The sequence below is a fragment of the Amphiura filiformis genome, chromosome 15 (assembly GCF_039555335.1).
Source record: "Amphiura filiformis chromosome 15, Afil_fr2py, whole genome shotgun sequence".
Classification (NCBI taxonomy): Eukaryota; Metazoa; Echinodermata; class Ophiuroidea; order Amphilepidida; family Amphiuridae; genus Amphiura; species Amphiura filiformis.
Window position 1 is genome coordinate 15,619,755 of NC_092642.1, and position 12,469 is coordinate 15,632,223.

Genomic DNA, 12,469 nt, shown 5'->3' on the forward strand with positions numbered 1-12,469 from the left:
GCGGATGCTTACAACTTTCATTTATGAGTGATCCCCCCGGGAGTACCACCTTAATGCGTGATGTCATTGTGGTCCAGTTCATGCGACACTTTTATTTTCACTTTACTTTGGCATACACATGTCATTTGATCCAAATAATAGCTGACATATTCCATATTGAGAATAATATTTTAAGTATCAAGTGTTTTGGATGTTCTATTCAGGTACACACACGATTATCATCATATAGTAGAGCAAAGGGCCAAAAGCAATAGTGTGTAAGATTAATTCAAAGATGTTGTGTGCAAAAGGGTGCATGACAGTAATGGAAGAATGTTCACAGTGACACTTAATCATGCCAATTCTGTAGACTACCAATAATTTGTATTATTGCATAATTTTGTGAACAACAAAGTTATTTTAAAAATTCTTAGGGGGAATCTTGTTGCATATCATACACATACCAGAGTGAAATATAGCTGAATACAGTAGGCACATTTATTTTGAAGAGTAGCCCATGAATTAAATATGCCTATTGGTTGTTTGGTTGTAGAGGAACTTGTTGGTACAAAATGGTAAAACGGTGAAATCTTAAGCACTTTATTGTAACATGGAAAAGCAGTGGCATGATTGACAGGAAATACATTTTAGGGAGGTACAATTTGTCCACTTCACTCAACTCATAGGTGGTGTGATTAAGCAAAATCAGTCTGAAGTCGGGCAAAGTCAATTTTCATTTTCCTACTTTCATGTATAAAGCATTTGCAAAGCTATATTTTGCAGAAAACCCCATTGAAATTGGTCAAATTGTTTATAAGATACGAGCAGTTGAAGTGATTCCAAAACAATAGAAGAAATTATTTCCTTCGTTTGACTAAATCTCAAAATCAATATTTCTGACTTCCAACTGATTTTCCTTGATCACATCACATGGTTGATAGTCTGATAATATGACACGAGGTCATAGGTTACAAGGTCACTCCTTACCTGTGGGTTCTCTAATGACATCTACATATGATGACGGTACAATTCCTTTTCTACTTCCTAGTTTAGCATCCCACCAATTGTTATCTATCTTGCGCACTAAATCAATTATATCGCCCTGAAAATGAAAGGAACACAAAATACATGGTGTTATTTTAAGCTGATTAATAACATAAAACATACTATTCTGTCAAAAAATTACAAATTAACCAGGATTGATTAAACTCACGAGCCAAGATCTCAGTCAATCATTAAGAAATTGAGTCCCAACCACTGTGGCACTGAAGCCTGATATAAACATTTAGTATTTTTCATGTAGCGCCATCATAACTTTATCATCTTCACAATACTTTAGGGTTCCAAATGTTAAATTACATTCAAAAGTTGCAAAAACATTCAGAGATCCAAGATTTCCAATTTTCACCTACACGTTTAAGGGACGGGTTGAAACCCCGACTGCACATCAACCAGCAGGTGTTCTGACAGAAGCACTGGGCCTGATTTCTATTGGCTGCAACAATAGAATGTGGTTAAAATGCCGGTTCTGCTAGGATTCCGGCGGTCGACTGGTAATTGAGTTATGAAGCCATACAAAACTAAGATTACAATTTCTCTTTGAATTTGGTTGCACAGCATACAAGAAGCAATTCTACAATTCTGCAGGATTTATAGATACCAATTATTGTGATATGCTTTGATCACCATGTATAACAATCCAGTTTGGCAGATTTTGTTGCCTTGTGCACATGTACACAACAAAGTTCAATTCTCTTTTTCCAATTTATTGAACATTACTGACTTTGACTGCTCAGTGCCAGAAGTGGGTAAGTGCAATAGCTGCCATGTGTTAGTTACAGTAGCTGCCATGTGTAAATGATTACAATATACTGTGTGTAAATTGCCAAATGTTCACAGAGCAGCTATTGCACTTACCCACCTCTGACATTGAGCAGATTTGGAAGAATTCAGATGCAGAAAGCGATATGCGCCATCACTGCCTTGTGTTAATTTTTTAACTTAATATTGATAATTTGATACAAAGAAATATCATAATAAAAGATATCCCAAATAAAAGATGAATTACAATATGTGATTGTCCACCACAAATGTGTTATAATGTCAGTGTTTTCACTTTGTGAGATATTGAACAGACAAATCATCCTCAAAATCAGCTTTTTCCCTTTGTTTTTTGATATGTTCAATGGGCCATATCGCAAAATAAGCCCTGTCAATATTACAGTCCATTCATGGATGAACACATATTAGTTACAGAACACACAGCAAGCAGCCTTTTGTACTCTTCACTTGTGGAAGCAAAATACACCAAATAAGATTCTACCTAAGGATAACCAAAAAAATTTGATCGTTCCTGTGTTATTTACGGTATCAAGTGCAGCACATTGGAGAAACTGAAAGCCCAGAAGGCAAACAACTCACTGAGCACAAGAGGGAGCCCTCTCCAGTTGGAACTCACCTCAAATCAGAAGGACACAAGCTTGATGAGTCTAATGTCAAAATTTTGAACAAAGATTCCAGATAGCTACAATTTTTGCATTAAGGAGGCTTACTACATTGCAGCAATGGATCCCGACCTCAACCAAGACAAGGGACGACACTACCTGCCCTCCTGTCTATAAACCGATCATCAAGTCACATGATTAGCTTTACCGCTCCTGTCACAATTCTGATAAAGCCCCACGGATTTAGTAATTTAATATAAAAGTAAGTCACTATTTTGTTGAGAGAACTGTTTAAAACTTTCATTTTACCAAGATTCTACTTACTTTATTAAATGACATTTCCAGTTGTGTTTCTCCTTTAAATTTATATTTGGCCCTTGCCTTGCCTTCGGTACTAGGTGCTGACAACATGGCTTCTCGTGCTTCTTCTATCGACGTTACAACCTGTTAATAGTAGAGAATGTATATAGGTTTGACGGTAAGCTTGATTAACAGTATTTGATATGATTTAAGAGGAAGAGGCTGATATTTTGAGCTATTAGAACTTGATTGATATCCACATACTTCAAATTGCTTTTCTGACCACAAAATACTAAGTTATGGCATTAATATGCGGATTTAGGGTTTCTCTACCGGAAGTCAGTTTGTGCCGAAATTCCTTCTCACAATGTACTAAGCATTTTGCATAACAATAGATACAGTTCGGAGGTTAATCAATATTCTTTGTTATGCAATACGCCTATTGCACTGTGGGAAGGAATTTCAGCACAAATTGACTTCTGGTAGAGAAACCCTACATCCGCGTATTTCATTGACCATTGATGCTTTGTGCAATCATTAAATAATGAACCACTGTCACATAAAGTCAATATCTGTAAGTTTTTTGTAGGGCTGTTGTCGAGTAGAATTTACATCATTAAAATTGCTTTGTCGACAACATTGTACAACATTACCGACAATAGTCATGTCAACAACAGCCCTAATTTTTGGACACTTTTGTTGTAATTTATGCAAATAAAACAAATTGGCATTAGCATTTGAAACAAGCAAATTTGTAATTATTTTCTTCTGGTTGTAACAGGATCTGACAAAGCAAGATCAGAAAACTAATGAGAAAATTGAGCAGGAAAGCAGTTAAAGACCCATTCAGTGATCCCAGCACAAGTGTAAAAAAATTAAAATTGTTTATAAATTGCTTAAAAGTGAAGGATAAGTTATTCAAATTGTCATTTGGTATTTTTGAAATGATAAATTTGGCACAAAACGAAGAAAACAGCAGTACTGACGAAGTTGAAGCCCCATTCAAATACATGTAGCTAATTTTGATACTGTCAGTATCTAAATTACAGATTCATGTCAAATGTCTTATTTTGTCTTAAATACACAGCTTTCGGCTGAACCACTCGCAGGCTATGTTAGCACATCTATGACAATGACAAAGGTACCAAAATCTGAATTTTTATGATTTTTACCATCATCCGGATCACTGAATGGGCCTTTAATTGTTGTCATTTAATTATTTCTTTATATGCCACAAAATTGACAGGTTTGTATTTACATTATCTCAACATGATCCACATATATTTCATTCTATTTTCAAACACAAACGTCCAATAACACATATATTGCTTCATAGACCTTGGGGGAGATGCTAATGCTGCCATGATGTTCACCTGAATACCAATATCTCATTCCAAATAAATGCTGTCACTTTTGGCAAAACATAGCTCATCATATGCCATGGGGAAGATACCAACCCTACCATGATGTTAGCTACCACAAAGTTCACCTTCATACCAGTTCTTGTCAATATCTCATTCTAAATAAATGTTGTCACTTTTGGCAAATCTTACCTCAACATATGCCTTAGGGAAGATACCAACGCTACCATGATGTTCGCCTTCATACCAATTCTTATCAATGTCTCGTCTTAAATATATGGTGTCACCTTTGGCAAAACTTAACTCTCTGTGGGGTAGGAGAACAAAATGAAGTAAATTAATTATAAATTATTTGTGGTTTTAAGCTTACCTCAAAACCATTGAAAGCTCAGTAAACTGAAAGGGCAAGGTACTGATTGGCAGCACCAAACCTTATCAAGAGACAATACTGCCTTCATTAGTTTTCATCTTAACCAAGTGAAATATTAAATGCATTTATTTTCTCAAATTAGAAGAAGCAATAAGTATAATAATGGAAGTACGAGAGATGCAACTCCACTAGTGGAGAGTAGCGTTAAAGGTCATTTACTCAATGTTATGTTGTATCATCGTGAGATGGAATGGGTGTGAACACAGGCATAAAAAAAAGTAGAATGAAGTTCTACAATGCAGAATACTAATCACATATAACAATAACACATTATTTCAAAATCACCAAATATCTTTAACCTGACAAATGATACTTTTCTTTAGGCTCTTGAATTATTGAACTAATTTCAGGACCAGGGGGATCAGGAATATTTAACTCAACATATTATCCCTAACCCCACCAAATACCACAAAACAGTAACACATAGGGTACCTCCAACCCCCCTCCAAGGGTGTTAGGGTTAACAGTATTTGGGTTCCGCTTATTGGCGTATTTGGCGACTTAATGTTGATGGAATGGGATTGACGTCTCACCGAGATGGAATGGACTTCAAATTAACTGAATTTCAACAAAATCACTTGCCATTAAAACAGTCCATAAAATAATTGTTATCATTGTCCTGAAAGACACTTAAAATAGAGCTGGCCATGTGTTGCCTGCTATCAACGTACAAGGCAATTTTCTTAATGAGGTATTATATTTCAAAATTTTGGATAAGCTTATAAATTCTTCTGAGACCACACACACATAATTATCAAGTACAGGTCCCTTAAACTTTTGACACTTGATAATGACCAATCTTTCAAGATTGCCAATACAAATTATGGGAATGCTGTGCATGCTGGCCACAGGCTTTGACATAAAAAATTTCGAGATAATTTCTCAAATGATCAAGAATTATTTTAAGAACCACTGAACCAATAATGGAGCTGTTTGTACCCATTTTAATGCTTTTTCATGCTGATTCCCAAATTAGTCATGAAAAAAATGTACAAGTTTGATATTTTTAAAAGAAAATTTTGAACTTGTCTTTTGCAGTCAACACCCGTGTGGAGAAGGATAAGGTCGAGATGAATGTACCTGTCATTTGCAACCCCAGTCCCTGGGTACCAGGGTACTAACACGGCACTTGACCAGTTAAAACATTCTCACCGGCTGGAAATTTGCACAGTGCTATGACAGTGACTCAACAATGGGGTCTGGGAATATGAGCTGGGATCCTCTCTGTGACTTTGACAGAACTTGGGGAAATTCTCCATGATATTGGGGCTGAGACGTAGTCAGGAACTCGCCATTCAAAGATGTCTTGCCCAGCTTGAAAGTCGGAAGGATTTGTCCCTATAGGGGCATGGGTACTTGGGAACTAGAAGCGACTGCATTAGGCTATAAAAACACATGATTTGAAGGCATAACTTGTGATGGTCATGCATTCTATTAATGATGACATATTATTAGGAGTGTTGTGTTGACTATAAGTGGAAAATTGGCAATATATATGGGGTTACTCAGTCATGGTGCACGGTTGTTTGATGGGATCATTTATTAGTTTTTTAAACAAAACATCATGTATAACCAAATTTTAGGCTTAAACATCTAAAAGTGATATCGTGCTAATGTATACTGATGCTTTGGAGTCGTTCTCAACTTTAATTTCTCCTCTTTTACAAAATTATTCACTTTTATAGTATTTTTTAAAGCTTTTTCGAATATAAAATGTATCTATTAATGATAAAATTGGTGGCGCTATTTAGTTACTGGAAATTACCCTTTCAAGCTTTTAATACAAATAATTCCTTTTATTGTTTGATAAAATATGTTTATAAAATTTCCTTGTTGCTTGTTTCACCTATTCCAGCTGTTTTAATGGCGGTATTAATTACCTAACCCTTGCAAATGAAGAAATATGATATAGGATAAATAGCGCCATCTATAGTTTGCATTTAGTTAATAATGAAGCCAATTCTATATACATCAAACAGCCGTGGGTGTACTATAACTAAAAGTTGTCACTTAGGCACTGGAGATTGGAACAGCAGTAATGTGTTTGAGGTGTGGTAAAATAGCAAGTGGTGCAACTGAGTAATTCAGCATGGGGCACTCTGACCATGGGTACCACATATGCACTGATGATTAGATAAATCATTGACAAGTATCTGGGGATGTGCTAGAAATGGTACAAATGGGGTAGCTTAGCCATGGGGTACTTCCCTGCTGGGGTACATACCACATAGGCACTGATGATTAAATACAGAATGGAACAGTACTGGTGAATACAAACTGTACAAACAGTAAATGGCTAAGGTACTGTTGTACTGTTTCTATCCACCACTGCTCTCCATTCTGTATGCAATCAATGCTTTGCCAAGATATGCAGTAGATGAGTATCTAGGGTGAGCAAAATAGAGGAGGTACAGCAGTGGCGTAACTAGCGGGACAGGGGGGGGCAACATGCCCTGGCGCTACCACTAGGGTGGGGGGCGCCAAATCGGCATTTGGCATGCATGAGCAAAACTGCATGATTGCAATTTATTTTAATATCATAATGCCGATGCCATTCCCACATCCCCGCATCTAAGATATTCTGGGGTGGGGTGGGGTGGGGGTAGGGGTGCCAATTTTGTTTCTTGCCCCGGACGCTACCAACCCTAGTTACGCCACAGAGGAACAGCATACTGGTAGCTTTATCTATGATGGTACCCTAGCCATAGGCACCACATTTGTACTGAGATTAGATACAGCGTTGACGAGTATTTAGGTTAAAAAAGGAATAAAATAGCTACTCGACAAGAGGTACCCTGGAAATGGATACCACACAGGCGATATATATCAGGCAAAGCTATGATTAACCCCCTGAGCACTACCTGCCGATCTAACATTGCCACTGATTGGTCAATTACATGATATCTTCACTTTAATCACCAATCAGAATGGAGCTTTGCAAAAAAATTCACCCAAATTTTTTGGTGTGGTGAAATTATTCTAACAATGTTGCTGATTGGTCCAATTGATAATGAAAACTTCTTTTTGGCCAATTGGCAGGTAATTCTCATGAGGTTAATACCTAGGGTATACTATTCTGACCACAGAATTTTAATACCAGAACTTTTGACCAATAAGGAAAGTGCTATACCAATATTCATAAGGAACAGCATTTACACCAATATCAGGAAAATATCATAAGTCAACAAGACTTCCCAGTATAATCATGATTCCTGCATACTGGCTATTCCCAGATAAGATCATCCCCCTTTTGTATTGGGCTAATCCAGTTGAAATCCATACACCCCCTATGGAAGACACAACTATAATCTCCCACACAGGGGGTGTAGATTTTGAATGGATTTGCTCACTTAGGTAACCCCATTTGAATTTCACACTCCGTGTATTGAAGATTAAGGTCATGTCTTCCACAGGGGTGTATAGATTTCAAATGGAATAGCCCAATGATTATTGAGGGACAGTGCAAGCCATTATTGCCTTTGTCATTACCCCCAGCTCTGTCAAACACATATAGTTTGATCAGCTCGTAATCGAAGTGAATTGTTAGGCTTTTACCATTACGCAGAAAAGTAGGCCCACGTTAAGAGTGAGATAGTCGACTTGTCTGGTCATATTACGTGCGTGTTAAAGAAAGTAAATAAAGTATAGGACTTGAATTAATTACTTGTTATGCTTCGATGTGATGTAACAAGACAATTCTCAAAATAAAATATATCGATTTTAATCCACATTTTTAAAAGGCCCGCCGATTACGAGCTGATCAAACTATAAGGTGCGTCACAAGTTTATATAAGTAGTTTATATTCATCTGGCTTTCGTCATTATGCACAATTCACACTGATATGGACGCACCTTTTACGTTGGTCAAAATTTCTGATTGACATTGTTTGAATTCACTTACTTGGCTGTTTGCGCTTTGAATGGATATAAGGCTAATGCACATGCTTTCACCTGAAATGCACAAAAACAAATAACATTTAATTAGAATAGGTAATACATAAACTATCAAGGGTTGAGAGCCACAAAGCCTCAACTCACAATCACCTGCTCCCACAAAATGAGCATAAAGTCGCCAGGGCACTATAGAAGATACAATCCATTAATAATGACAAAATTCAATAGGAAATATTGATTTTTGAAGACCAAAGCAAAGAGCCAACTTTATACTTCATTTTGTGAGAGCTGGAGTTATGGCTTTCTGGTTCTGAACCCTCATTATATTAAATGACAGTGACATTTAGGTCTGTCCAGGAATAGGCGATGTTGATAATTCAAAAACAAAGTGCATTGTGGGAAATATTCTGAAAGTGGGAGAAATAACTCAATCTCCTCCATTAACGGACTGTGCAATGAACTGCGACTCGCTGGGAATTCATGTGATTTTACTTGCCATTTTCATCACTGGCATGGTAGTTTTAGCCAAGCTCACCCTATACTTTGCTAGTTATATGCAAGTGCCACAAAGACCTCAAGAGCAAACAAAATTCACTGTCACTGAAGCGATGTGTGAGCTGCGATTATTTGCTATCACCTATGTATTACCCAAAATGCACTCTGTTCTGAATTACCAATATCGCTTAAATATAAGGCTTTATTTTCTCTCGTTCTTATTACAGATTCTTTCAAGATAGCATAGTACAGCACAAACATTTGATGCATGGTTTATCCTTGGAGTTATTAAATAGTTGGTGTAAGCCTATTCCACAAGTACTTCAACTTATTTCCACATAGACCAAACAAACAAATAAACAAACAAACAAAAGCCTTTTATCATCCTTGGACAGACACCACATGTGTTAAAATCATTAGGTAGTGAACTTCAAAAATGTTAAATTTAATGGTAAAATATCACATCATATTGTTTTACAGAACACTCATATAATCAATCAAAACTTGATAGTAAATTATTATTGGAACATATGAAGAGCTTATTTCCAAACCGTGTTAAGTCCACAAGATTCACTTTGAAGAAAATCAGGAATTTTCTTTATGGCAATGAAAAAAAGTTCGATTTCTATAAAATTACAGTGAAGTGAAGGTGACATATATAGAACCATAAAAACATGTTAAGTTAAAATCTAGAGACTTTTAATTTTTTTTAATGAATTAATTTGTTTTAAAAATAGCATGGACTTAACACGCTTTTGACACAAAACGCAATTTCTGGCATGGACTTAACACATTTTGACACAAAACACAGTATCTGTAACACAGAACTAGCCATATTTTTCTCAAACTAGTCTTAAAAGATAACAAATTTATTACAAACACAAAATGTGATTCTCTCTACTATAAAACACAATTTTGCCACAAAACACCTTGCATCTTGAACCCCCTCCTCCCGTCCATTTTTTTACCAAAATTTGACGTTTAAAATCGTTCAAAATTCAAAACTTAGTTGTATTGCATTTCTTAGAATTGAATAAACATCATTTCACTAACAATAAGTGATGACCTGAAATATCCACTTGTTTTATCACATTATCACAATTTTCCCCTCCCCCATGCTGCCACCCTAATCTCATATTGACAGTCGTAAGTTTTTTACACCTTTAACTTTAAAAGTAATACCTTGAATTTAGTAGTACATTTTGATAATCATACAAAATAATGATATCAAAAACTAACTCTACCACCATCCTCTAACATTAATTCTACCATAACAACCTCTCCCTCTCCCCCTTCCCACCCTGTTCATGTCTTCCTGGAGGTATCTATCAAATATTTAAGAAATCCCATACAAACTAGGCCTACTAATATTTAAAAAAACACCCAAAAAAACAACTTTTTATGCAGACCAAATTCTCAGGACCAAACAAGAACGAAGACGCAAAGCAAGGCAGTGTTATCAATCATGCAGAATTTTGGCGATAAACTATTGGAAGCCCTATGCCGTGCTACTTGCTACAAGCTGCCCACAAGGGCAGTGTTCGTGGACTTAACACAGTTTGCTACAAAACTGGATTGGACTTAACCCGTGTTGGAAAAAAATCGATACTTTGTGTGTCAATATGTCGGGACTTGACTAATTTTGGGAAAAAAAAAAACACACATTGCTGGATAGCCCTAGTTACTCACTACCCATTTTCATCAAAATCTCAATTTTGAAGGTGGGTGGACTTAACACGGTTTGGAAATAAGCTCTTCATATGTAGGAGTGTGAATCAACCAAGAAGATTATGAAATGCCATGGCATAAGAAAAAAAAAGTTTTTAAGGAAAAAAAAGGTATAGTTGTTGGGAGTTGAACATGTTATAATCAAAAGATTTTTGTTCACATTAGCTAGTATAAATCTACATTATGTGATAAGATCTAGCAAAATGAGTTAAATGCAAGTCAACCATATGGCATTTTGACTTCTATACATTTTTGTGAATCTGCAGAGTGACAAATTGCTATTTGTCTGTTGTGAAAATGATGTTGCACATGAACAATCTTGTTAACTAATCCTGTATGCTGCCCTCTATAGCTCACTAATAAGGTTGAATAAGAGGCCGGTTGACTGCATATCCATCAGTACACGCTTTTCAATACGGAATAAATGCTAACCTCATTGTGACATCATCCAAGCAGCAAAGTTCATTTCCCATTGAAAAAGCGTGTATTGACAGATATGCAGTTGACCATTCTGATAAATGCAATCACCGTTAATTAATCAATAATATACTGCCCTCTGGCTCTCTACTTTTTAGATCAATTAAGAAACTTTTTCTCAGAAAGTTCTAGTATTTGCTGATCTTTTTCTTCCCTCTGCAAAATGATATATTGACACATTACTAACACCCTATTTGTTTGAAACTTCTTAACAACAATTAAGTAGTTTATGGGATTTGAACAGTCATTGTGTTCTACAAACGAAATCAAACCAACTTTTAAATGAATAGTTTAATTTGGCTACATTTAAGCTCATTTTGCATGATACTATCACTTTCAACTCATGGTGGAATATGAAATCGAATTATGGAAGGAATGATGGGAGAAGACACAACTTCTATTGTTTTTCTTTGCAGTATCATACAGTAAATGTTTAGTGTTTGAAAAGCTCTACCTGAGCAAATGCCAAATGGGTCATTCAATGGTTATGGGACAAAGGTAGGTAATGAGAATACCCAACACTTTTTCCTCTCTCTCTCTCTTGTACATTAAACAAGTCATAAGAATTCTGATATCATGCCAAGCATATGATATTAAATACTCTGTGACTTGCATCATGTACAAGAGATAGGACACAGTGTTGGTTACATACCTTTGTCCCAAACCGCGGAATGGTGCAAATGGTGATTTGTTTCGCAAAACACAATATTTTATGATCTTGAAGCAAATGTTCACCAATAGAAAAAGTTGTGTGTGCTCCCAAAGCAAATAAACATTAGTTCTTGTATTTAATGGTCATTCTGAAATACCCATAAGGCACCACTACATCACCATGGTTACCACACCACAGCATTATTGTGATATACCAAATGAGATGTAGACCTCACCAATCCATTGTAGTATCAGATCATCCAGCAAGCCTTAATCTAACCTAATCTAAGCTACACTACTTTCTGTATTGAGTATGGAGTCATATGGCAAATATTCTAATGTTCTTGGCTTGGTTTGTAACATTCGTTACAACTTTTAATACATGTATCCTAAATTATGCACTAGTACTACATGATAAATACATAAGAATGCTTTACAACAATCAGCTGCACTTGGACATGATGAATATTACCAAGTATTTTAATTTAATTCCAAATTTCATATTACCAGTTTTGTAAACCAAGTCCTGATGCTTCAAATAATATTTATAATAGGAATGATACTTTATTTTCCAAATACTTTGTTGACAACAAAATTATCCATTGACATTCTGAAGAGAATGTACAGCTATATAACAACAATGTGGTACGACTACAGTGCCATGGTATCTGGTGCATATGGTCCTAACTTAAAATAAAAATTGATGACAT

General features: G+C 35.9%; 1 protein-coding gene across 1 annotated transcript in view; it reads right to left on the reverse strand.

The window, feature by feature from the left end:
• LOC140170738 (uncharacterized) overlaps nucleotides 1-12,469 on the reverse strand; it is a 248,356-nt gene that overhangs the window by 20,194 nt on the left and 215,693 nt on the right. The window contains 4 exon segments of the mRNA XM_072193968.1: nucleotides 967-1,081; nucleotides 2,748-2,867; nucleotides 4,277-4,391; nucleotides 8,416-8,465. Of these exon segments, the coding sequence (XP_072050069.1) occupies nucleotides 967-1,081; nucleotides 2,748-2,867; nucleotides 4,277-4,391; nucleotides 8,416-8,465 (400 nt within the window).